Genomic DNA, 27443 nt, shown 5'->3' on the forward strand with positions numbered 1-27443 from the left:
TTTGGCAACGAATGTGATTTTATTAGAAGAGGAGGTTGAAGAAATTAAGCAACATAATTTAAATTAGAAAATAAAATGGATGAATTTCAAAGTAAAATGGAAAAACAGAGGATGAAATAGTTTTGATACAATATAGAAATATGGAATTTGCTCTTAGAATTCGAGGTTTGAAAGAAAATAAGGAAGAGAATTTAAGGAAATTTTTCTGAAGTATTTGCTGAGATATTAGCAGCTCGTCCAGCAGATGTGGCTTATCAAATTGATAAAATATATCGTGTGAATTCTTGGATAGCAAGGCAAAAAAGTTGCCAAGGGATGTTGTATTTTATTTTACAAACAGAACAGTGAGAAATCAGATTTTGCAAGCTTCATATAAGGGGGAGAAGATTCAGATTGCTGGTCAAGATATTTTGATATTAAAGGAAATTCCACCAAAAATGTTAAGGGCTAGGAAGGAATTTGCCTTCCTGGTGAATGAACTTAAAAAACATCAGATTGAATATAGATGGGATATTCCAACTGGTATAATAGTATATTATGCAGGGAAAGTACATCGTTTCAATACGGTTGGAAAAGCAAGAGAATTTTATGTTGAGGTATTAAAGTTGGAAGTCTTCCCCCATTGGAAGCTAGAGGAAGGGAGGCTGAAGTGAAGGAAAGAGAAGTGAAGCAGGTACAAGAACAGATTGTGATGGAAGAAGATTTATTACAAGTGTTGGAAATACCTACGACGGGTTTAGATTCAAAAGAACAAAGGTTGACAAGAGCTGCTGCTAAACGCAAGGAACAAGAGATGAAGGCACAACAACAACTACTACAACGGAAACAGTGGGAGGAGCAAGGCCTAAAGTAAAATGTGATCTGCGGCTGGTGTTCCAAAAGTTTCCTATCTTGGAATGTTAATGGCCTGAACTCACCGTAGAAGAGAAGGAAAGTATTTCATTATTTGAAACAATTTAAAAATGACATTACCTGTTTACAAGAAACACATATTAGATCTTGCTAAATGTTGGAGATGCGATTGTGAAGATGCTACTTATTACCATATATGGTGGACTTGTAAAAAAGTTAAAGCATTTTGGATTAAAGTATGGTGGATCATGCAGAATATTTTGAAAAAGAAGATTAAGTTTACTCCGCAGTTCTTTCTACTAGGAATAATTATGGACTACAGCTATAGAGACTAAATTGATTTTGAACTTAATAACAGTCGCAAGACTTTTGATTGCTCAGTATTGGAAGAAAGAAGAATTACCTACAATCAAGAATGGACACTCAAAGTATCAAATCTGGCAGAGATGACAAAATCTCCGCTTACTTGAAAGACTATACACTAGAAAAATATATTTTAGAATGGAAAATGTGGATTGATTATATTTAAAATAAGTATCAGATAAAAAAATATTGAATAGCATATGAGTAAATTTAGGAAATATTTTGTATTAGATATATTTTGAAGGAGAGGGAATTGAGAGTGTGACTAAGTGTGGTGTGACTAGAGATTATAATTTAGGAATTATTTTGGATTATGATTGTTAGTTTTGATACCCTGCATTTTGTTCTGGGAAGTCGGGATGGGGGGTGGGGGGTAAGGGGGAGGGGAACTGGGGGGGGTTTGGTAGAGATGGAGTGATGGTTAATGTACAGGGATTATTGAAGAAATATAATTAATGTAGGATCGGGTCTGCATAGTTACCATTTTAGAACGGTGAGGAGGGAGAAAAGAGAGTAGGAGGTAGGAAAGAGGAGAAGAGGAAGGAAGAGGGATAGTAGAGGGAGAAGGAAGGTGTAGGGTGGAGGGAGGAGCGGATGTAGATAAGAGAAGGAGAGGAAGGTTTGGAAAGTAAAAGAAGGTAGAAGAGGGAAGAGTGTTAAAAAGGTGGTGACATTATCCTTTTCTTGCAATGGACATAATTGTCCATTGCTCATCTATACCTTTCTTCTAACCCAGGGGTCTGCAAACCTGGCTCTTTTAAGACTTGTGAACCGGTAGTAAAACCGGTAGTAAAACCGGTTCGTACGAACCGGTCCGAACCGGGGCCAACCCACCACTGCTATGATCCCATTAATTTCTAACTGAGCAGTTCTTCCATTGAGAGATTTATGTCCATTCCTTTTAACACCCCTCCCCCCAATTTTTTTGCAAAACATACAACCCAAAGAAACAATAATTAAACAGAAGCTTTGAATGCAAATGGCCTCTATTTCCTGAAATGTAGGGATATTTATACATGTATGCAACCAGCTGGGATAATCATTAACTGAATACTCTAAGGAAGGAATGTATGAAAGGATTTAATTTTGATGTATTAATTTGCAGGCCAGATGACCATGATCGTAGGACAGGTTGGCTGTGGCAAATCTTCTCTCCTTCTTGCTATCCTCGGTGAGATGCAGACCTTAGAAGGGAAGGTTCATTGGAACCGGTACGTTTTCAAATGGTTTAACTTCAACTTTAGATTTTTAGGATTTTTAGAATTATCGGGCAATTTAAATTAGTCTTTTATAGCTGGTTTTAATTTTTGTAACGTTGTTTTATTTGGCTGTAAACTGCCCTGAGTCCTTCGGGAGAAGGGCAGTATAAAAATCTAAATAATAAAATAAAAATAAAATAAACCACAGTTGTCTAGAAAGAGATGATTAAATCTGGATAGAGGAGCTATTTTTTTAATTTATTTTTTATTTTACACAATCTGACAGACACACAACATATAACATACAAATATTTCCTATTTCTAAACAGCGTTTCTTAGTGGTCTTCTCTCGGTTTGATACCTTTCCCCCCATATCACATTTGTTATTTTATTTTCTTTCTTATCCCCTTTTCTTTATTTACATTAAATTATCTAATATCAATAGCTTTCCTTTTCTAGATTCGTACATATTTGTTATTTACATATTATACATAATAATAATAATAACAGAGTTGGAAGGGACCTTGGAGGCCTTCTAGTCCAACCCCCTGCCCAGGCAGGAAACCCTACACCACTTCAGACAAATGGTTATCCAACATCTTCTTAAAAATTTCCAGTGTTGAAGCATTCAACACTGGAAATTCCTAATACATTCTGTATTAAAGGAGCTATTTTAAACCTAGCGAATCATGAACGGCTCAAGCAACGAATGACACGAAGGATAATTTTTGCAGTCAATGAATCGGTCAAGGAACTTGATTAATACGATCTGTTTTGATTGTGAAATTTAGTGCCGGAAGATCAATCCATAGTCTGTCCCGAAAGGTGCTTTTATGATGCAGCTCTATCAGTCCAAATTATAAGGGGATTTAGACAGCAGGATCGTATGCTGGTAGCTTTCCAATGTTTCCTTAGGACTGTTTTTCCATTGACATACCCATCACAAATAAATACAGGATAGGACCATTAAACTTTCTGATTGGTCGTAAATAAGTACCTCTGTTGGGAAGACATCAAGGAAAGTCATTTTTGATAAAGGAGAATATTTATAGCTTAAGGCTGAATTGTGGGGTCCTTGATACTTTCTGAGCTTGGTGGTTTTCTTGCAGACGTTTCATTACCCAAGTAGGTAACCTTATCAGTACTTGAAGGAAGTGAGTCTTCTCTTCTCTTCTCTTCTCTTCTCTTCTCTTCTCTTCTCTTCTCTTCTCTTCTCTTCTCTTCTCTTCTCTTCTCTTCCCTCTCTAAGCTTGGTGGTTTTCTTGCAGATGTTTCATTACCCAAGTAGGTAACCTCATCAGTACTAGAAGAAAGTGAGTCTTCTCTTCTCTTCTCTTCTCTTCTCTTCTCTTCTCTTCTCTTCTCTTCTCTTCTCTTCTCTTCTCTTTTTAGTTTACTTTATTGTCATTGCACCTCATACAACGAAATTAAATGCCATCTTCAGTGTATATTATAACTATAAAAAATAAAACCCAAACATATCCTTCACGTTCTATACAATTCTATTCTATTCTATCTCCTCTCCTCTCCTCTCCTCTCCTCTCCTCTCCTCTCCTCTCCTGGTAACTCCTGGATACTAAAAACTTGACTCTTTCCCTCCCCTCTCTAATCTCCCCTCCCCTCCCTACTTTCTGTGAACCTTTTAACTTTTTGCAAAGCTTAAAAACACCTAGGTATACTCAGGCCTGGGGCTCAGAATGTGTGAAGAGTCCCATAACTTGGCTTTACTACCAGTATTAACTGATTAATCACCATGGCTACTGTTTATACCTATTTATTCTGTGAATGTTTTTCTTGTTTTAATGTTTTTTTTTAAAAAAAATGTTTAATTGTTCTAGAATTGTAGATGTTTGAGCCACTCAAAGTCATTTGGCTGAATTGGGCGGCCATAGAAATTGGATGGGTGGATGGATGAATGAAGATTTGTATTACAGGTTGCCTCTGAACTACGGGTTGATAAGGACCATAAAATGGGGAATTTGCAAGGTCTAATAGCATGATATTCAGTCATCTGTACCAGTGTGCTTGGTTTTCTTCTTATGCTTCAAATTTAAGTTTTTGCTTAGGTGTTGAACATCCTTCTGTCCATATTTGAAACTTCATCCACTCGGTGGTATTATCTTTTTCTCAACAGCTACTAAAATATTGTTTACTGTAACTTGCAGCATAAATGAAACTGAGACTTCTGTTGAAGCAAACTGGAGGTATTACTCTTCAATCTGATTCCTGAAACTCTACCCCTTTTTTTTGTAACGATCATTATCTTATTTCCTCTCCTCCAATATAATAACTTCCTAGAATATATTAATCCTAAGCATCTACAACACAGTGGTTCCCAGTCTTTGGGGCAAATGACCTGAGGCATATTAAATCCTCATAATGGAATTTCTAACGTGCAACAGAGTAGAATGGAATGGAATGGAATGGAATGGAATGGAATGGAATGGAATGGAATGGAATAGAATAGAATAGAATAGAATAGAATAGAATAGAATAGAATAGAATAGAATAGAATATGGAACGGAATGGAACGGAACAGAACGGAACAGAACAGAACAGCAGAGCAGAGCAGAACAAAACAGAACAGAACAGAACAGAACAGAACAGAACAGAACAGAACAGAACAGAACAGAATAGAACCAGGGGTGAAATCCCGCAGGTTCTGACAGGTTCTGGAGAATCGGTAGTGGAAATTTTGAGCAGTAAAAGAGAACTGGCAAATACCACCTCTGGCTGGCCCCAGAGTGGGGAGGGAATGGGAATTTTGCAGGGGATTTTGCCTTCCTCTGCCATGCCCACCAAGCCACACCATGCCCACCAAGCCATGCCCACAGAACTGGTAGTAAAAAAAAATGGATTTCACTATAGAATAGAACAGAGTAGAGTAGAATAGAATAGAATAGAACAGAACAAGAAAATGAAATAGAATACAATAACTTAATTGTCACTTGAATGTACGCTAATCGGCATACATTAAAATGAAATTTCGTTGCATACAGCTCTCATACACTACATGAACATGACAAAATAAATAAATACAAAATTATGTATATACCAACATATATTATTTGACACAGAGAAACAATACATTCTAGTTCGGACAATTTACTACAGGTAATCCTCTACTTACCACCGCAATTGAGCTCAAAATTCCTGTTGTTAAGTGAGACATTTGTTCAGTGAGCTTTGCCCCATTTTACGACCTGTCTTGCCACAGTCGTTAAGGGAATCACTGCAGTTGATAAGTTAGCAACCCGACTGTTAAGTGAATCTGGCTTCCCCCATTGAGTTTGCTTGTCAGAAAATCGCAAAAGGGAATCACATGACCCCGGGACATTGCAACCGTCATAAATATGAGTCAGTTGCCAAGCATCTGAATTTTGATCATGTGATCATGGGGATGCTACAAAGGCCGCAACTGTGAAAAATGGTTGTAAGACACTTTCTTCAGTGCCATTGTAACTTTGAACAGTCACTAAACGAGTTGTTGTAAGTTACCTGTATGTAAGGCTCAGAAAACACTTGGTAGATGTGCAAACTGGCTGTTATCACATGTATTAATTTGCATATATTGTAATCTCCCTTTATGGTCACATTAACATCCATTTCCTGAAATGTCTTCCTTTTATTCTTTGGGGTGAAAGAATGTTTGTCATCCAACATTCACAGGAAGCATTGAGATTGACAGATGAGCCACGGTGGCGCAGTGGTTAGAGTGCAGTACTGAAGGCTACTTCTGCTGCCTGCTGGCTGCCTGCAAGTGGGCAGTTCAAATCTCATTAGGTTCAAGGTTGACTCAGCCTTCCATCTTTCCGAGGTTGGTAAAATGAGGACCCAGATTGTTGAGGGCCATAGGCTGACTCTGAAAACTGCTTAGAGAGGGCTGTAAAGCTCTGTAAAAGCAGTATATAAGTCTAAGTGCTATTGCTTGAGAAGGAAGGAAGGAAGGAAGGAAGGAAGGAAGGAGAAAGAGGAAGGAGGGAGGGAGGAGGGAGGGAGGGAGAGAGAGATAGGGCTGTGGTGGCACAGTGGTTAGAATGCAGTACTGCAGGCTATTTCTGCTGATTGCAATTTGGCAGTTCAAATCTCACCAGGCTCAAGGTTGGACTCAGCCTTCCATCCTTCCGAGGTCAGTAAAATGAGGACCCAGATTGCTGGGGGCAATACGCTGACTCTGTAAACCATTTAGAGAGGGCTGTAAAACACTGTAAAGCACTATATAAGTCCAAGTGCTGTTGCTCGAGAAGGAAGGAAGGAAGGAAGGAAGGAAGGAAGGAAGGAAGGAAGGAAGGAAGGAAGGAAGGAAGGAAGGAAGGGCCGTGGTGGCGCAGTGGTTAGAATGCAATACTGCAGGCTACATCTGCTGACTGCCAGCTGACTGCAATTGGGCAGTTCAAATGTCACCAGGCTCAAGGTTGACTCAGCCTTCCATCTTTCCGAGGTCAGTAAAATGAGGACCTAGATTGTTGGGGGCTATATGCTGACTCTGTAAAACACTTAGAGGGGGCTGTAAAGCACTGTAAAGTGCTATATAAGTCCAAGGCTGCGGTGTGGCTCAGGCTGTAAGAAGCCTGTTATTAAACACAGCTGCCTGCAATTACTGCAGGTTCAAGCCCCACCAGGTCCAAGGTTGACTCAGCCTTCCATCCTTTATAAGGTAGGTAAAATGAGGACCCAGATTGTTGGGGGGGGGGCAATAAGTTTACTTTGTAAATATACAAATAGAATGAGACTATTGCCTTACACACTGTAAGCCGCCCTGAGTCTTCGGAGAAGGGCGGGATATAAATGTAAACAAAAAAAAAAGTGCTGTTGTTTGAGAAGGAAGGAAGGGAGGGAGGGAGGGAGGGAGGGAGGGAGGAAGGAAGGAAGGGCTGTGGTGGCGCAGTGGTTAGAATGCAATACTGCAGGCTACTTCTGCTGACTGCCGGCTGCCTGCAATTTGGCAGTTCAAATCACACCAGGCTCAAGGTTGACTAAGCCCTCCAACCCTCCGAGGTCAGTAAAATAAGGACCCAGATTGTTGGGGGACATATGCTGACTCTGTAAAACACTTAGAGAGGGCTGTAAAGCACTGTAGAGCGGCATATAAGTCTAAGTGCTATTGCTATTGTGTTAAAGAAAATCAGAAGGCAGGGAATACAAGTAGTCCTTGACTTACAACATTCATTTAGTGACCGTTCAAAGTTATGACAATGGCAGTGTCCCGGAGTCATGTGATTCCCCTTTCGTGACCTTCTGACAAGCAAAGACAATGCGATAGCCAGATTCAGACCAATTTTTTTCCAATGCGCTTTCTTAGGGGAACAGGGTGGAGAATGAAACATAAAACTATGAGCAGAGCTGAAATGAATTCGTATTATGCCCTACAATTGCAATATTCTGGATTCTTTTCTTAAATCGTAATGCCTAGAACTGGAACTTCAGCCCGTCATATTTCGATGCAAAAAGCAACATTTTGACATTTCAATCCCAATCTGGATGTCTCCGTCACCTAAACTGAAATGCTACCATTCAACTTCCTTGGTAGATATAGATCAGTGGTAGTCAACCTGGCCCCTACCGCCCACTAGTGGGCGTTCCAGCTTTCATGGTGGGCGGTAGGGATTTTGTCCGATACTGAAGCACTTTCCTTTTTTTAATTTAATTGACTTTTTAAAAAATTTTCATAGCATTATTTAAAAACATTTTCATTAGATTTTCATAAAATTCCCCGTGACAATTTAAATTTCTGAAAACATACTATTTGTATCACCCGTGCATAAGTTTAGTTCACGTTACGTAAGTGAAACTAAATGGCGCTATAGTGCGACCGCAAACAAAAGAGCCTCGTCCCAGAATAGCTCGCGCATCTCCCCCCACACCACCCAGCTGTAACAGACAAGCAGAGCTGGTAGCCCAACCCAATCCACGATGCGTGAGAGGCATGCGCAGATGACGATACACGGTGCATTACTGTGGAACCAGTGGGCAGTTAGAAAATTTTACTACTAACAGAGATACAAAAGTGGGCGGTAGGTATAAAAAGGTTGACTACCCCTGATATAGTGTCAAGTCAAATATTCATGGTTTTTCCAAAACTGATGGACTCAAGGAACACAAGATTTCATTTCAGCTCATCTCTCAAATCAACCAACTGCTGGGAACCACTGTGTGATCAGATATCCTGGTAATTTAAAGGAAATTAACAATGTATGCCTTCAAAACTCCTTACATATGGGCTCATTCTGAGATTGCATAAATTGCTTCTAACCAATGTTTCTCTATATCAGGGGTCTCCAACCTTGGCAACTTTAAGCCTGGTGGACTTCAACTTCCAGAATCCCCCAGCCAGCAAAGCTGGCTGGGGAATTCTGGGAGTTGAAGTCCACCAGGCTTAAAGTTGCCAAGGTTGGAGACCCCTATCCTATATCACGGCACCCATATCTCTTGGAAGACCTGCCAATAAAAGTTGCCTGATAATTTATCGGTGCTTTAAAAATAGTCTGTATTCAACTCGAACTGGACACCCGCTAATATATTTTTTTGTAAGATCGTCATCATCGTTTCCCATTTCCGCTGCCTATATTTTGTATGAGATTTTGTATCAGAACGGAAGGCGCTTCTTGGATGCAAAGCAAAATGTTTTCAAGGGGGCAAAAAAAAAAAAAACACAACCAAAAAAAAAAAAACAACCAAGGAAGTCCAGTTGCCTTTTTTGGAAAAGCACCTTTGGGATGTCTCTGACTTAGAGATAAATGTGAATTCAAATGGATACGAACGCACCTTTTCAGCAAGGAACATGTCATGGAAAAAAAAAAAAAAGGAAAGATAAAATAGAGACTGGGTGTCCTTCTAACCCAGTGGTTCTCAACCTTTATAGTGCTGCGACCCCTTTAATACAATTCCCCACGATGTGGCGACTCCAAACCGTAAAATTATTTTCGTTTTGAATTTATCGCACCGGAAGCCGTATTGGCTAGCGATCTGAACTGCTTGCGATTGCCTTGAGGACGGAGGCACTAAAGCGGAGACTCCTCCCCTATTACGTTTATTGCGCCTGAAGCCAGATTAAGGCTAGCGATTGGGAGTGATTGCAGCTGGCTTGAGAGGGAGACATCAGAGCAAAGATTTCTCTCTTTTTTAATTGATCGCGCCTGAAGCCGAATTTGGCTAGTGATTTGAAGAACCCGCAGCTGGCTTGTGGAGTCAACCATTGGAACGCGATTCTTCGACTCGCAAGTATACTTCCCATATTTCCGATGGTCTTAGGCGACCCCTGGCAAATCGTCATTCGACCCCCAACGGGGTCCCGACCCACAGGTTGAGAACCGCTGTTCTAACCGAACTCTTCTTCTTTCCCTTTCAACCTGGTTTTAACCGCTAATTTCCTTTTTGTGTTTTGTTTTTTTTTGTGCCTTCCTTGTTTGAATACACCCCTGTTTAAAATCTATAGGGAAGCTACTCCCTATCCACCGCCTCGAATCTAATGCCTCTAAATTCCCCCTTTTCACTAGGAATCGGTTTTCAGTGGCTTACGCAGCTCAGAAACCCTGGCTCTTGAATGCGACGGTGGAAGAGAACATCACCTTTGGGAGTTCTTTTAATAAACAGAGGTAAAGATTTCACATCTGTCTCTTTCTAACCATCAACAGTGATAGAATTCCCGAACCTTTTCTAGATTCATCTGGGACTTGCCATCACTAACTGCTGCAGTCACACGATGGTTTGCTTACGCAACTGCCTCATTTAAGAATAGACATTCCAGTCCAATTAGGGTCATTAAGCAAGGACCGCTTGTAAAGATAAATGCTTCCCTGTCGATCGTCTCTCCGACTCTCCTCTCTGTTTCCATGCTCATGCGGCCAACATGGCTAAACAACAAGGGCTCGCCAAAGCGGCCCTTGCCTTTTGCATGCTTTCGAACTGCTAGGAGGGCAGGATGGGTTTCAGAAATGCTTACCACCGGTTCGCCCTGCGCCTGCATGTTCGCTTCGTGTGCACGCATCCCTTTAGTGTATGCACTTTGCTCGCACGCGTGCCTTCCACGCATGCACCTGGCCTCGAAAATGTGGCTAAATAGGATGTCTTTACCGCCAGGGTGGGTGTGCCTGCAGTCGCTGCTACCAGTTCACCTGAACCGGTGCGAACCAGCTGAATATCACTTATGGAGCTGGGACAAGTAATGGGAGCTCATCCCATTGCCCGGAGCTCAGGGGTCTTGAACTGAGGCTGTCAGCTCTCCAGCTGACAAGCTCAGCATCTTTAACCACTGAGCCATCGGGCCCCCTGGATTACAGATAGTCCTCAACTTACAACAGTTCATTTAGTGACTGTTCAACGTTACAATGGCACTGAAAAATGTGATTTACAACCGTTTTTCACAGGCCGCGTCCCCACAGTCACGTGATCAAAATTCAGATGCTGGGCAACTGACTCATATTTATGACGGTTGCAGTGTCCCAGGGTCACGCGATCCCTTTTTGTGTCCCTTCTGGACAAGCAAAGTCAAAGGGGAAGCAGGATTCACTTAACAGCCATGTTAACTAATTTATCAACTGCATTGGTTCACTTCACAACTGTTAAAGAAAGCAAGGTCGTAAAACAGGGCAAAACTCACTTAACCAATGTCTCGCTTAACAAGAGAAATTGTGGTCGTAAGTGGCAGACTACCTGTATTTGTAGCAACGTCTATTTCCATCTCGAAGCCATGAATTCTGTAGGGATAAAATCACCGAGAATACCTGCTGCCTTCATTCAGTTTTCTTTTTCTTTTCATCTTTACGAGATTGGGTGCAGACCAAGGGATTCAGAAGATGACATAGCATCATACAATCCAGTCAGGAAGAAGACACTCTTTTAAAGTCCCATCCTTCCCTGCAAAGTTTCTCTAAACTACATTCCCCCTTGCCTCGTAAAATGTGAAGCGGTGAGGCAGTGCATTTGCTTTCCCTGTTTGCAGACTCCGTCAAATGCTCTTGTAGGCCTCTCTTCCCTCCCCTCACCGCCGTTCTCTGATCCTAGAAAGTGTTTTCCAAAAAAGGAAATAATGAAGTGGAGGATGGGAAAACATCTGCATAGTTCCTGAGAGGGGAAAACAGTAAGAGTAGGTTAATATAAGTAGCCCAGTATTGTTGACTTAAAACTTAGTGCAACTGATCCGAATCAGAGGCACAGTTCCTGATGAGCAGCGGTGGTATTCACTTACTTTCCCTATCCAGTTCGCAAATGTGAGCGTGCGCACCCACACACTCGCTTCACTCGCATGCACGGCCTTCCGTGCATGCACACGGCCTTCTGCGCATGCACTGAGCTTGCACACGTGCCTTCCACACATGCATCCAGTTTAGTGGTGGGATTCAGGCAGTTCGCACCTATTCGGGATAACCGGTTGTTAACTTTCTAAGCAGTTCAGAGAACCAGTTGTTGGAAGAAATCTTATTTTGTTTTTTTCTACTTTACAGGGCTAATCCTGTAAGGAAGGCAGGAAGGAACATTCTGGTAGTGTTCCTAGCCTAATCTTTACTGCCCTGCTTACAGAAACTGCCTCTCTCATTAACCCTTATTACATTGTAACAGCTAAGCCAAGCGCCCATTGACGTGAGTGATGTTGAGTTGACCACACCCACACGGTCACATGACCACCAAGCCACACCTACCCAGCTGCTCATTAGGGCAGAGAACCGGTTGTTAAATTACTTGAATCCCACCACTGATCCAGCCTCAAAAACATGCCTAAATAGGATGGCATACAGCCGGGGCGGGTGAACAGGCCCACCTGCCATTTCCACTACCGGTTCGGACAAACCGGTTCGAACCGGCTAAATACCACCTCTGCTGATGAGGGTTATCAGTCCTAATAAGGGAGCTGAGGCTGTTTATGATAACAGTTCCGAGGGAGAAAAAAGAAATTGGAAAGAGAGGAAGTCATGCATACTGTCTGCATGAATACTATCTACCCAGGGGATGGTTTCCAGTTCCCAGGCTCTACTTTTGCACAAAAATTATTTTGCTGCCTGCCCGTCCGCCGTATTTTCTTTTATTCCATGTTTATGTTTAATTTTGATGGGTGGGGGATCAGAAGGAATAAGACTGTTCTTTAACATTTAGGAATCGCAAGTCCTTTTTCCTAAGTCACCCAGAACGTTACCTTCATATCCCGAACAGAGGTGGGTTTCACATAATTTTACCACCGGTTTGCCACACCCAAAATATGAGAGTGCGGGCGGACTTCCGCACATGGGTTTTGTTTGCACATGTGGCTTACATGCGTGCGCACGACTGTTGTGACCCAGGCCCAAGTAGGTAGTAATAAACTTAGTCCGTGGAAAAACAAACTTTATTCGAACAGCAGGGAATTACTTCATTCCCAGCGTCGTTCAACTCAAAGTAAAACAAATGCCTCCCAACACAAATTCCTCAGTTATCTCACAAACCTTAGTCCAATTAAGCAAACTGCCAAAGGCTCTTCCTGGCAAACATCCAAAAGTCACAAAAACAAAGACGTAGACAAAGCAGAAGACGAAGCTGAAGACGCAGCTACAACGTTGCTTTCTGGCAAAGGCCAAATGCCGGTGCTGGTCTGTTTTAAGCCTTATGGGAGGGGCCAATCATCTCTTGGCCCTACTCCCGTGTCGTCCTCTTTGCTTGAGCTGCTCTTGCCTTCTGGCAGTTCTTCTCATGCGTGCATTAGAAACAGGCTCCTCCTGTTCCTCTGCCTCACTACTGTCAGTCTCTGGAGGCTCTGGAGTCCGCACCTCCCTTCCCAATGGCCCTGGCCTCACCTCAGCCTCATCGCTGTCCGACTCTGTTGTCAGCTCTGTAGGCTGCTGATGGACCACATCAGCGGTTTAGAAAACATGGCTGATTAGAACGGCATAGCACCAGGGTGGGTGTGACCCGCAGGTCGCCACTACCGGTTTGCCTGAATACACTGATCCCGACCTTCAATACTGGTTTACACAACAAGCTCTGATTGCTTAATTCATCCATGCCATGGAGGGTTCAGACAATACATGAAACCACATACTCAACATTCAGGCGTCATTAAGCCACCCAAAAAAGACCCAGGTTGAACAAATTGAACTTAACACATACAATTGTTAAGCTCTTTGTCTGATTTATAGGTAGTCTTCAACTTAACAACCATTCATTTAGTGACCTTTCAAAGTTGCAACGGTGCTGAAACAAAGCCATTTATGACCGTTTTTCACAGTTATGACCATAGCAGCATCCCTGTGGTCATGTGATCAAAATTTGGATACTTGGCAACCGATTCATATTTTTGATGGTTGCAGAGACTACTTTTGCAACTTATGACAAGCAAAGTCAATGCTTTTGGGAAACCAGATTCACTTAACGACCATGTTACTAACCTAACAGCTGAGGTGATGCCATGCCGTATAGTTTTACAGGTCAAAACCAGCACCCAGAAGCAGAGTGGGGAGCCAGTGAAGGTCACGAAGCATTTAAAACAAGGTGTCGTGTCCCACTCCTCCTCTGACGGCCGGGTCTGGGAAGTCTGTATCAAGTGTGGCCACGAAGCCTCTGCAGCTTTGCCAAATTCCTGTCAGAGTTCTCAGGGCAGGCAGGAATCCAAGGTGTGACTTCAGCAACCAGATGAGACTTTGCCTGACTCAAGGAATGCCAGAAAGCAGATCCTTTATATAGGCCATGGGGTGTGGCTCCATGACTCAGCACTTATCCAGGCCTGCCCCTCCCTTCCTTTTGCTGACGTCGCCTCTCCATTCTCCGGAAGCGGGGATCTGTCCACTGTGTCTTTTCGTCCTCCTGCTCAGCTGCCGGCAATTCTAGCTCGTGGCTGGCTTTGTGCTCACACGCTGTAGGGAGGTTTATTTGCTCAGTCTGTCCGGGCATGGTGCCAGGGCTGGGGGCTGGAGGCATGCCAGGCCATTCTTCTTCACTATCAGTCTCTGGCTCAAATAGCAGGAGATTGGGAGGGGCCCGGCTGAGGAGAGGAGGGCGGGCGAGGCACAACACAAGGTTTCTCAGCTTTGCAACTTGAAGATGGGTGGACTTCAACCCCCAGAATTTCCCAGCCAACATGGCTGGCTCAGGAATTCTGGGAGTTGAAGTCCACAAGTCATAAAAGGGCCATTGTTCCCTACCGCTGTTTTAAAACCCTTCAGTCTTCTCTGGACCTCATGCTTTGTTTCTAATATTTCTTCCACAGGTACAAAGCAGTGACTGATGCATGTTCTCTGCAACCTGATATTGATCTGTTGCCATTTGGAGATCAGACAGAAATTGGAGAAAGGGTAAGTTAAGAAGGAAGATGCCGTTGCTATTTTTCGGACACTCCTGCATTATTGGGAGACTTGGAATGTATCCCCTCTATTGTTCAAGCTACATGTGGATCTCAGGTTGATTTTATGTGGTCCCTCTGCAGGAGATCATTTGAGACCTAGGGTCCAACTGGATTGAGGCAGTGTATATATTTAGTTACAAGTTAAAAATTGGCTCTTCCATTAGATCGGGGTGGGGAACTATGGTCCTTTTATGACTTGTGGACTTCAACTCCCAGAATTAGAGTGGATAATAAGAGCCTGGCAACCATCAAGGTCATTGCTGCAGGTGCTGGAGAAAGAGATGGACTATTCCATAACAAAAGGAAATGTCATAACTGGACAATGTGATCACCCAGGGGCAGGAAGAAAGGGAAAGTATTGTTTATACTAAGCAAGGCTTTGCATGGGAAAACCAGAGCTGGTTTTGATTCTTCAGTACCAAAATGGTGTATCCAATAAAGCTTTACTTTTGGGAATTCAAAGCTCCTTTTGGGGGGGCGGAGTTCACTAGCTGGATTGTTGACACCTGGACTGTTATTTGGAAGGACAGATACTGAAGCTGAAGCTCAAATACTTTGGCCACCAAATGAGAAGAGAAGACTCCTTGGAAAAGGCCCTGATGTTGGGAAAGATGGAAAGCAAATGGAGGAGGACAGCAGAGGATGAGATGGTTAGATAGTGTCATCAACGCGATGAATATGGATTTGGGCAAACTCTGGGAGACAGTGAAGGACAGAGGGGCCTGGCTGGCTGTGGTCCAAAGGTCAAAAAGAATTGGACACAACAACTAACCAACAACGATCCCTGCTTATATGCCAAGTTCATCTTTGTCCTCTTTTAGACTGTTCATACTTTAAGTTTAGTAATCAACGTCATTGACATTGAATAAACCGATGTCATCTAAATTTAGGAAGAAGTTTAATTTTAGGTTGGTTTTTTGTAAATAGTTGTTATTTTTTCAAGGGCTTGTCAGTTAAAGATGCTGCAATGTTTGGGCAGTCGACTGAAAACTATGCTTTATTATACCCTTTAGGGAATTAACTTGAGTGGGGGTCAACGGCAACGTATCTGTGTCGCTCGAGCGCTCTACCAAAACACCAACCTCGTCTTCCTGGTAAGTGAAAAGTATTTAAAAGAGGCAGAAGGCACTTTCAAACCAGGAAAAAGAAGAATCTAGGTTTCATCCAAAATGCTTTAGATCAGTGTTTTTCAACCTTGGCAATTTTAAGACGTGTGGACTTCAACTCCCAGAATTCCCCAAATTGCCTGTTGTGACTTGTCCACCCTCCTCTCCTTAGCCGGGCCCCTCCCGTCTCCAACCGGGCCTTTTATCAGACTCCGAGTGTGATAATGAAGATGAACGGCCTGTCATGCCTCCAGCCCCCAGCCCTGGCCCCATGCCTGGAGAGGATTCCAGGAGTGAAAGGACAAGCCCGATAAACCTCACTCATACAGCATGTGTTCCTTTGGCTCAGCCTTCAGAGCAGGAAGCCAGCCAGGTGCTGGAATCACTCGGCCCTACTCCCTCTGACCCCTCCCTTTCCCAGAAGCTGACAGCAGATCCAGCTGAAGACAATTCAGTGTGGGAGGACCCTCGCTTCCAGAGATTTGAGAGGTGATGCCAGCAGAAGGAGGGGTGGGGCAGGCCTGGATAAATGCTGAGTCATGGAGCCACACCCCACAGCCTATATAAAGGACCTGCTTTTGGCATTCCAACCTTGAGTCAAGCAAAGTCTTATCTAGTTTGCTGATATTGGACTCTATCGCTGAAGTCACAACTTGGACTCCTGCCTGCCCTGATAAACCTCGAAGGAACTTGGCAAGCTGCAAAGACTTCATTGCCAAGTTTGTTACGGACTTCCTTGACTCGTTCGTCAGAGTGGGAGTGGGACACGACATCGCCAAAGTTGAGAAACACTGATCTAGATTACGTTTTCAGCCTGTTCATTGGAAGCAGTTGGAGGATGATTTGAAGACAGGCATGAATGCAGAATGCAGATAATCCTCAACTTACAAGCATTTTGTTGTGGCCTGTCGGCCACCGGCCCCTTAAGCAGCTGAATCAGAGGAGGAGGAGGAGGCGTGGGAGTCAGGGTCAGCATCAAGGAAATCTGAGCGCTCTGAGAGGGAAGAGGGAATGGAGCTGGCAGAGAGAAAGAGAGACAGAGGCGGAGCCTGGGCTGTCTGTCAGCCCTCAGATGGAGAGTCAATAGCCCCCAGATCTGGAGATGGCTGATGAGGAAGTGGAGGAACAGCTGGGTCCAGTGCCTGACGTGCAGATGCTCAGAAGGCAGAGGAGAGGAGAGGAGAGCAGTAGAAATATATGGGCTGGTCCTTGGGAAGGAAGAGCTACTGCTGCTAACGAAGCCCTACCCTAGTTCTGGAGATAAAACTGTGGTGAAATCCAATTTTTTTTTTACTATTGGTTCTGAGGGCGTGGCTTGGTGGGTATGGTGTGGCTTGGTGGGTGTGGCTTGGTGGGTGTGGCAGGAGAATGATACTGCAAAATCTCCATTCCCACCCTACTCCAGGGGAAGGATACTGCAAAATCCCCATTCCTTCCGCACTCCAGGCAGAAGGATATTGCAAAATCTCCATTCCCACCATACTCTAGGGCCAGCCAGAGGTGGTATTTGTCAGTTCTCCAAACTACTCAAAATTTCTGCTACCGGTTCTCCGAACTGCTCAAAATTTCCACTACCGGTTCTCCAGAACCTGTCAGAACCTGCTGGATTTCACCCCTGGGATAAAAGGCAGGGGGCGGACATAAATAGATGTGGCAGACAACTATTCATCTTCCAGATGGACTTGTTAGCCTGTCGTGTCCCACTCCCCCTCTGACGACCGGGTCTAGGAAGTCCGTATCAAGCGTGGCAACGAAGCCTTTGCAGCTTGTCAAATTCCTTTGAGGTTTATCAGGGCAGGCAGGAGTCCAAGTTGTGATTTCAGCAATAGCAGCAAACTAGATGAGACGTTGCTTGACTCAAGGTTGGAATGCCACAAGCAGGTCCTTTATATAGGCTGTGGGGTGTGGCTCCATGACTCAGCATTTGTCCAGGCCTGTCCCTCCCTTCCTTCTGCTGGCGTTGCCTCTCAGATCTCCGGAAGCGAGGATCCTCCCACTGTGAATTCTCTTCAGCTGGATCTGCTGTCAGTAATTCCAGCACGTGGCTGGCTCCCTGCTCACACGCTGTAGGAGTGACGTTTATCGGGCTTTTCTGTTCACTCCTGACCTCCTCTCCGGGCATGGGGCCAGGGCCGGGGGCTGGAGGCATGACAGGCCATTCATCTTCATGAACAGGCCCAGGTGGATACGGGAGGGGCCCGGCTGAGGAGAGGAGGGAGGACGAGGCACAACATAGCCTGTGTTGAGAGAGAAACTTTTTGCCAGGGCTGCCCGCATTCCTAATAAAGGAATCTTCGAGTTAACTTCAGAGGGTTTGTCATATTTGGGGAGCTGGGTCAGAACACATTTGTTTAGTGACAATTTGAAGTTACAATGGCACTGACAAGAGTGACCTACATCCAGTCCTCACATTTACAACTAATGCAGCAGCCACATGGTCACGTGATCAAAATTCCAGTGCTAGGTGGACTGGCATGTATTTCTAATGGTTGCAGCATCCCAGGGTTATGTGATTGGCATTTGTGACTTTTCACACAGCTTGCAACCAAGTCAATGGGGTGAGATGAATTCATTTAACGAACCACCTGATTAACTTAAAAATGCACAAGTAGATTACTGCGGGAGATCTGTAATAATTTTCTATCTCTCCCACCACCCCCCATCAGCACCGAGAGTAAGGTACTGAAAATTATTATGTGAACGTCGGTTCAATGCGTAGCGGAAGCAAGGTAGTGATGACAGAAGGTTCTGGAGACAATAACATGGAATATAATATCTCTTTTGTAACCTTTTGTTAATTTCCCATATGGAATTCCAGGATGACCCATTTTCTGCCTTGGACATTCACCTCAGTGACCACTTAATGCAAGAAGGTATCCTGAAGTTCCTGAAAGATGACAAAAGGACACTCGTCTTAGTGACTCATAAACTACAATATTTGCCACATGCTGACTGGGTAAGATGGATGGATGGATGAATGGATGGACGGACAGACAGCGAAAGAGCAATAGATAGACTGACAGACAGACAGAAAGACAGACAATTATGGATGGATGGACGGTCAGATAGAGCAACAGAGCAAAGATAGATAGATAGATAGATAGATAGATAGATAGATAGATAGATAGATAGATAGATAGACAGACAGACAGACAGACAGACAGACAGACAGACAGACAAACAGACAATTATGGATGGACGGATAGATAGATAGATAGATAGATAGATAGATAGATAGATAGATAGATAGATAGATAGATGATAGGCTGGGAGGCAGGCCGGCCAGCAGGCAGGCAGGCAGACAGAAAGAAAGACAATTATGGATTGATGAATGGATAGATGGATGCATAGAGGGACAGATAGATGGAGGGATGGACAGATAGATGGAGGGATGGAGGGATGGATGGAGGGATGGACGGACGGATTGACCCAAAGTCCCCCACCTGGCTTTCATGGCCATAGAGGGACTGGAATTTTCCCAATTTCTAACCCACTAGACTAAATTGGCTATATGACAAATATGTCTGTAGCGATAAAGACAAGGGTAAAGGATTAGAGTAGAGTTTTTCAAATCCTACTTGTATCTTCTGCATGCCTCTAACCCTATCAGTGAGCTATGGGTTTCAAATAAAATGCAAAGACTAAGGATGGGGGTGTCGTGTCCCCCTCCCCCTCCGACAGCCGGGTCTGGGAATTCTGTATCAAGCGTGGCCGCGAAGCCTCTGCAGCTTTGCCAAATTCCTGTCAGAGTTTTCAGGGCAGGCAGGAATCCAAAGTGTGACTTCAGCAAGCCAGATGATACTTTGCTTGACTCAAGGAATGCCAAAAAGCAGATCCTTTATATAGGTCATGGGATGTGGCTCCATGACTCAGCACTTATCCAGGCCTGCCCCTCCCTTCCTTTTGCTGACGTCGCCTCTCCATTCTCCGGAAGCGGGGATCCATCCACTGTGACTTTCCGTCCTCCTGATCTGCTGCCGGCAATTCTAGCATTTGGCTGGCTTCGTGCTCACATGCTGTAGGAGGGAGGTTTGTTTGCTCATTCTGTCCAGGCATGGTGCCAGGGCTGGGGGCTGGAGGCATGCCAGGCCGTTCCTCTTCATTATCAGACTCTGACTCAGATAGCAGGAGATGGGAGGGGCTTGGCTGCAGAGAGGAGGGCGGGCGAGGCACAACAGGGGGCAACATTTTGCTTCATCAGTCGGGTACAAATCGATTCTCACAGATGTGGTGTGCTAGCACATGGATGAATGAAATGTAGGTTGACTCTCCATATTCATCCCTTCTGGACAAGTTTCCTGGTTGAAAGAAGGTCTTTCGTTACTGACAACTGGAAGAGAAGGCAACTAGTTAAAAAGACATCCTTGGTAGAAAAGTGATGTTAATCTATGCTGTGTCATCTCAGGTTTATTATGCGATAATAATAAAGTGTGCTGATTTAACACACTACGTCCTGAACAGAACACATGTAATCCATACATAGACTCTTCAATCTCCCAGAATCTCTGTAGTCTGGCATCATGGGGCAGTTATGAGGCCAACAAGGTCAGCACTGGTAGATGGTTCCAGAGGCATCGCACTACAGCAGGGGTGTCAAACTCAAGGCCTGCGGGCTGCATCCAGCCCGAGAGTTGCTTAGATCTGGCCCACGGGGCCAACCTGGAAATAGCAAAGGACTGGCTTGCAGCCAATGCTCTGTGAGTTTTCACTGGCAGCGGGTTGCAGGAGGCCATCGCAACCAAAAACGGAGCTCGGGATCCCATTTTCGCTGGCAGAGCTCTCGGGCCGCCACATGCACCCCCGACCCAGGTGTGAGCTGGCCATGTCCACCCTGCCCGCCTACCCACCCTCCGCTCCCAAGGTCAAACACAATCCCGATGCGGCCTCAATGAAATTGAGTTTGACACCCCTGCACTAGAGTTTTTATAATTTGATCCATAGATAGCTTGCTAACATCTGAATTAGGCAAATATTTATGAAATAGCTTCATGATTTCTTTCTGAAGCGTTGGGCACCCATGTGTGGTTATCGACAGAAGAGAACGTTGGTAGCTCAGCTGCAAAAATTCTCTTCTATCAGCTTCCTGATTCTTTTTTAATTCTTAGATCATTGCCATGAAAGACGGCACTGTTCTTCGAGAAGGGACCCTGAAGGACATCCAGATTAAAGATGTGGAGCTGTACGACCATTGGAAAACTCTCATGAATCGTCAAGACCAGGAATTGGAAAAGGTAAATATGAAGAACGGGAAAATGAAGGCCTGGTTTGATTCATACACGGTGACATTCGGTGACGTTTCTACCCAAATCTTATTCATTGGAAGTCTCTCGTTTTTAATCTCTGATGACCTGTGAAGGTTGTGGTGCTCACACCAAGAAGCAAATTCAAGTCTACCAATGTCAACTGAAATACATGCCAACACTAAAGTTGTAAATTGCTGGTATAATAGAAGAGCTGTCCACTACATTGTCAGAATATATACCCATGATGGTGAACCTATGGCACACATTCCCAAAGTGGCACACAAAGCCATGTTGCCTGGCACATGTGGCCTTGCCTGTTTGCCTTCCAGGTTTCTGATGCACATGCACACACAACAATCAGCTGTTGTTTGCACGCCCGGCAGTGGCAAAAACCGGTGTGCGCATGCACGCCAACCACCTGATCATTGGGCGTGCATGCATGCTAGAACCGGAAGTTTGACTTTTCCAGAGCCCGATCCCTTTGTGTGCATGGCAGTGCCAAAAACCAGCTTGTGCATGCGCACTGGCCAGCTGAACCGTTGGGCGTGCATGCGTGCTGGAACCCATAAGTTCAGCTTTTCAGGAGCCTCAGCCTTGATGAGTGCACGCACGTGTGTATGATGTTTCCGCACAACCGAAAAGGTTCGTCATCACTGATACATACAATCTCTTTGCTCCCTTAGCTGGACATCATCTTCTTCAGACTTTTTACTCAATCTCAATCAGAATAGAGCTGGAAGGGACCTTGGAGGTCTTCTAATCCAGCCCCCTGCTCAAGCAGAAGACTCTATACCATTTCAGACAAGTGACTGTCCAGTCTCTTCTGGAAAACCTACAGCAGTGGTAGTCAACCTGGTCCCTACCGCCCACTAGTGGGCGTTCCAACTTTCATGATGGGCGGTAGGGGTTTTGTCCGATACTGAAGCACTTTCCTTTTTTTTTTAATTTAATTGACTTTTAAAAAAAATTTCATAGCATTATTCAAAAACATTTTCATTAGGTTTTCATAAAATTCCCCGTGACAATTTAAATTTTTAAAAATATACTATTTGTAATCACCTGCGCATAAGTTTAGTTCGCGTTACGTAAGTGGAATTAAATGATGCTATAGTGCGACCGCAAACAAAAGAGCCTCGTCCCAGAATAGCTCGCGCATCTCCCCCCATACCACCCAGCTGTAACAGACAAGCAGAGCTGGTAGCTGGCGCCCCCACCCCAAAACCCAATCCACGATGCGTGAGAGGCATGCGCAGACGACGATACACGGTGCATTACTGTGGAACCAGTGGGCGGTTAAAATTTTTTACTACTAACAGAGATACAAAAGTGGGCAGTAGGTATAAAAAGGTTGACTACCCCTGAACTACAGTGATGAAACGCCCACAACTTCTGATGGCAGGTTGTTCCACTGGTTAATTGTCCTCACTCTCAGGAAGTTTTTCCTTAAGTCCAGGTTGCTTCTCTCCTTGATTGGTTTCCATCCATTGCTTCTTGTCTTCCCTTCAGATGCTTTGAAGAATAGGTTGACTCCCTCTTCTTTGTGGCAACCCCTGAGATACCGGAACACTGCTATCATGTCTCCCCTAGTCCTTCTTTTCATTAAATACCCAGTTCCTGCAACTGTTCTTCATATGTTTTAGCCTCCAGTCCCTCAATCATCTTTGTTGCTCTTCTCTGCACTCTTTCTAGAGTCTCAACAACTTTTTTTACATCGTGGCGACCAAAATTGGATGTAGTATTCTAAGTGTGGACGTAGCAAGGCATTATAAAGTGGTATTAAAGAGGAAGAGGGCGGCCTCGCACAGTAGGGTTTTAAAATCTGGAGTAGAAACAAAATAGGGGGTGGATCTTCCCATCAATTTTGAGAAGATTTGAGAGGATTAGAGGATTCTTTAGGGATAATAAACCCAACCGACGCCTCACATTGAAATGGTGCTACAGATGTATTTGTCATTTAGCCAGTTTAGCCTAGGCCAGGGGTCTGCAAACTTGGCTCTTTTAAGACTTGTGGACTTCAACCCCCAGAGTTCCTCAGCTGGCTGAGGAACTCTGGGGGTTGAAGTCCACAAGTCTTAAAAGAGCCAAGTTTGCAGACCCCTGGCCTAGTAGGTTAGAACTGGAAGGCTGTGATTTCTAAAAGTCTTTGTACTAATTTTTTAATGCCCCTATGCAGAATATGGAAGCTGATCAAACTACTCTAGAAAGGAAAACTCTCCGAAGAGCTATGTACCCGAGAGAATCAAAAACGCAGCTGGAGGATGAAGATGAAGGTAATGCTGGTGTTATTTTGATTTGTTAAAAAATGGTAAAGGTAAAGGTTCCCCTCGCACATACGTGCTAGTCATTCCCGACTCTAGGGGGCGGTGCTCATCTCCGTTTCAAAGCCGAAGAGCCAGCGCTGTCCGAAGATGACTCCCTGGTCATGTGGCCGGCATGACTCAACGCCAAAGGCGCATGGAATACTGTTACCTTCCCACCAAAGGTGCTCCCTATTTTTCTACTTGCATTTTTTACCTGCTTTCGAACTGCTAGGTTGGCAGAAGCTGGGACAAGTAACGGGAGCTCACCCCGTTACATGGCAGCACTAGGGATTTGAACCGCTGAACTGCCGACCTTTTGATCGACAAACTCAGGGTCCTAGCCCCTGAGCCACTGCGTCTCTTTCTAAAAAAATGGTATTTATGCACAAATATACACTTAAGCCATAAACATCACTGATGGTATTCAGCTGGTTCGGACCGGTTCGGACGAACCAGTAGTGACGACTGCAGACGGGTCCGTTCCCCCGCCGCCACCCCGGCATAATACTGTCCTATTTAGCCACGTTTTCAAGGCCAGGCACATACGCAGAAGGCACACATGTGCATGAAGCGAGCATGCACACACGCAGTGAAACAGTGGTAAAAATATGTGCAACCCACCTCTGATAAACATGAAACCTTGCAGGTCTCGTACCCAGTTGCTGAGCAAGTGAATGACTTTCTAGTATGGTAAGTTGCATTTCTTCAACAGTTAGAAGGCTAAAATTTGATGATAAGTGGCCACAGGAAAGTGGAATGTACAGTAGGTCCCTCTGTCGTTAAGGCTTAGGATTTTGCTGATCTGACTGTGGCTCAAAAGCTAAAAGGATCAGAACTGATTGGTAGTTGAATGAAAGACCACTGTAGGCCAGGGGTCTGCAAACTTGGCTCCTTTAAGACTTGTGGACTTCAACTCCCAGAGTTCCTCAGCCAGCTTTGCTGGCTGAGGAACTCTGGGAGTTGAAGTCCACAAGTCTTAAAGGAGCCAAGTTTGCTGACCCCTGCTGTAGGCTATTTGGGAGCTCCAAAACACAAAAAAACCCAGTGAGAAACAACCTTCATTCTGTTGCCAAGAATATACGGGTAGTCCTCCACTTATAACAGCTCATTCAGTGACTGTTTGAAGTTACAACAGCATTGAAAAAAGTGATTTATAACTGTGTTCCACACTTAACAACCGTTGAAGCACCTCCGTGGACAGGGGATCAAAATTCAGGCGCTTGGCAAGCGATTCATATTTTTGACGGTTGCAGTGTCCCAGGGTGTGTGTGTGTGTGTGTGTGTGTGTGTGTGTGTGATGTGATCCCCTTTTGCAACCTTCTGACAAGCAAAATCAATGGGGAAGCCCCTTTGTTGCTGTGTTCGTAACTTTGTTGCTAACTTAACAACGGCAGGGATTCACTTAAGAACTATGGCAAGAAAGGTCGTAAAATGGAGCAAAATTCACTTGACAAATGTCTCACTTAGCGACATCAATTTTGGGCTCAGTTGGGGTTGTAAATCGAGGATTACCTGTACATAAATTCAACAAATGTGCAGCCCAACTTGAAGGAGATTTTCGTTCCTAATAGAGCTAAATAGCAGGCAATAATCTACTTATTATGAGCTGAAGGTAATAGAGGATGGCGATGTAAGAAGCTGTAAGAATTGGAGGAGTAGCTTTTAAGTCACGCTTTTAAAAAAAAGATGGCCTTGACTGTACCTTGGAGGCTGATGGAACTGCTATGGTGATGTCATCAAGGAGAATATACCTGTTTTTTTTTTAAAAAAGCACAGGTTTATTTAGGATTTCTGGGAAAATAGTATGCTAAGCTTATATGAGACTTAATGCACCAGTTTTAGTTCCCCTCTGTCAGTCCTCAATTGGAAAAGAAAGACTCTCGACTCCATTGCTAGTGAAAGTATACTTTACTAAAGCCAAGTGGTTGCAGCGCAGCAAAGCCGAGTCTGATTTTTCGTGCCCAAAGCATCTGGTTAACTCTCCCTTTCTCACCACCTTTGCCCCTGGATATGTTGTGCCTTGTCCTCCTTCCTCTCCTCAGCCGGGCCCCTCCCTCCTCCTGCCGGGCCTGCTATCAGATTCAGAGTCTGATAATGGAATGGCCTGGCATGCCTCCAGCCCCCAGCCCTGGCACCATGCCCGTACAGAATGTCAGGAATGAACAAACAAACCTCACTCCTACAGCGTGTGAGCACAAAGCCAGCCACGTGCTAGAATTGCCGGCAGCAGATCCAGGGGAAGGGAATTCACAGTGGACGGATCCCCGCTTCCGGAGATCTGAGAGGCAACGTCAGCAGAAGGAAGGGAGGGGCAGGCTTGGATAAGTGCTGAGTCATGGAGCCACACCCCATGGCTTATATAAAGGACCAGCTTGAGTCAAGCAATTTGAGTCAAGCAAAGTCTCATCTGGTTTGCTGAAGTCACACCTTGGATTCCTGCCTGCCCTGAGAAATCTGAAAGGAATTTGGCAAAGCTGCAGAGGCTTCGTGGCCACGCTTGATACAGACTTCCCCAACCCGGTCGTCAGAGGGGGAGGGGGACACGACAGGATATCTCCCCTTGTCCAATTATATTCAAACAAATTGTCCCTGGCTCGGTGGGCTAGAGGGTGTTGCATTCCATGATATGTGACCTTGGACCAGCCAGCAGCTCTCACTGGAAGGTACGATGAGTAGTTTTGATTCCCTTTATCCCAAACCCTTGCCGCCCCGCAGCTCCTTCCCCCCCTCCATACCTTATATTGCGTATGGCAGACTGGCATCTGGTGAAGCATGGCTGGTGCAGCAGGGTGACAGTCCTGACACTCTCCTTAAAAATCGAACATCTCGTTGGTGACTATCGCTGATTACAGATTAACAAAGTTGGAAGGGACTTGTAGGTCATCTAGTCCAACCCCACGCCTAAGCAGGAGATCCTACACCATTTTTGACAGATGGCAGTCCAATCTTTTCTTGAAAACCTCCAGTGATGAAGCTCCCACAACTTCCGAAGGCAACTTCTGTTCCATTGATTGTGTCGTGTCCCCCTCCCCCTCTGATGACCAGGTCTAGAAAGTCCATATCAAGCGTGGCCACGAAGCCTCTGCAGCTTTGCCAAATTCCTTCCAGGTTTTTCAGGGCAGGCAGGAGTCCAAGTTGTGACTTCAGCAAACTAGATGAGACTTTGCTTGACTCAAGGTTGGAATGCCACAAGCAGGTCCTTTATATAGGCTGTGGGGTATGGCTCCATGACTCAGCATTTATCCAGGCTTGCCCCTCCCTTCCTTCTGCTGGCGTTGCCTCTCAGATCTCTGGAAGCGCCGATCCTCCCACTGTGAATTCCCTTCAGCTGGATCTGCTGTTGGTAATTCCAGGTGGCTGGCTCCCTGCTCACACGCTGTAGGAATGAGATTTGTTTGTTCATTCCTGACATCCTGTCCGGGCATGGGGCCAGGGCCGGGGGCTGGAGGCATGACAGGCCGTTCATCTTCATTATCAGACTCCGAGTCTGATAACAGGCCCGGGTGTAGGCGTGAGGGGCCCGGCTGAGGAGAGGAGGGAGGACGAGGCACAACAGATTGATTGAGCTCACTGTCAGCAAATTTCTCCTTAATTCCTGGTTGCTTCTCTCCTTGATCAGTTTCCTTGTCTGGCCTTTGGAAAACAGCTTAACCCCCTCCTCTCTGTGGCAGCCTTTCAAATATTGGAAGGCTGCTATCATGCCTCCCCTGGTCCTTCTCTTCACTAGACTAGCCACGCCCAGTTCCTATAACTGTTCTTCATATATTTTAGTCTCCAGTCCGCTAATCATCTTGGTTGCTCTTTTCTGCATTCTTTCTAGAGTCTCAACATCTTTTTTATAGTGTGGTGACCAAAACTGGATGCAGTATTCTAGGTGTGATCTTACTAAGGCTTTATAGAATGGTATTAGTACCTCACTTGATCTTGATTGTATCCCTCTGTTAATGCAGTGTTTAGGATTGCCTTGGCTTTTTTGGCTGCCGCCGCACACTGTTGGCTCATATTTAATTGGTTGTCCACTAAGACTCCAAGATCCCTCTCACAGTTCCTGCTATTAAGCCTGATTTCACCCA

General features: G+C 44.7%; 1 protein-coding gene across 1 annotated transcript in view; it reads left to right on the plus strand.

The window, feature by feature from the left end:
- The window catches only part of ABCC9 (ATP binding cassette subfamily C member 9), a 145730-nt gene that overhangs the window by 55073 nt on the left and 63214 nt on the right, over window positions 1-27443 (plus strand). The window contains exons 18-24 of the mRNA XM_058190933.1: window positions 4580-4618; window positions 9911-10009; window positions 14587-14671; window positions 15735-15815; window positions 18646-18783; window positions 20933-21058; window positions 23244-23340. Of these exons, the coding sequence (XP_058046916.1) occupies window positions 4580-4618; window positions 9911-10009; window positions 14587-14671; window positions 15735-15815; window positions 18646-18783; window positions 20933-21058; window positions 23244-23340 (665 nt within the window). The remainder of the gene's footprint in view (window positions 1-4579; window positions 4619-9910; window positions 10010-14586; window positions 14672-15734; window positions 15816-18645; window positions 18784-20932; window positions 21059-23243; window positions 23341-27443) is intronic.

Source organism: Ahaetulla prasina, chromosome 7, assembly GCF_028640845.1.
Source record: "Ahaetulla prasina isolate Xishuangbanna chromosome 7, ASM2864084v1, whole genome shotgun sequence".
In the NCBI taxonomy this organism is placed as follows: Eukaryota; Metazoa; Chordata; class Lepidosauria; order Squamata; family Colubridae; genus Ahaetulla; species Ahaetulla prasina.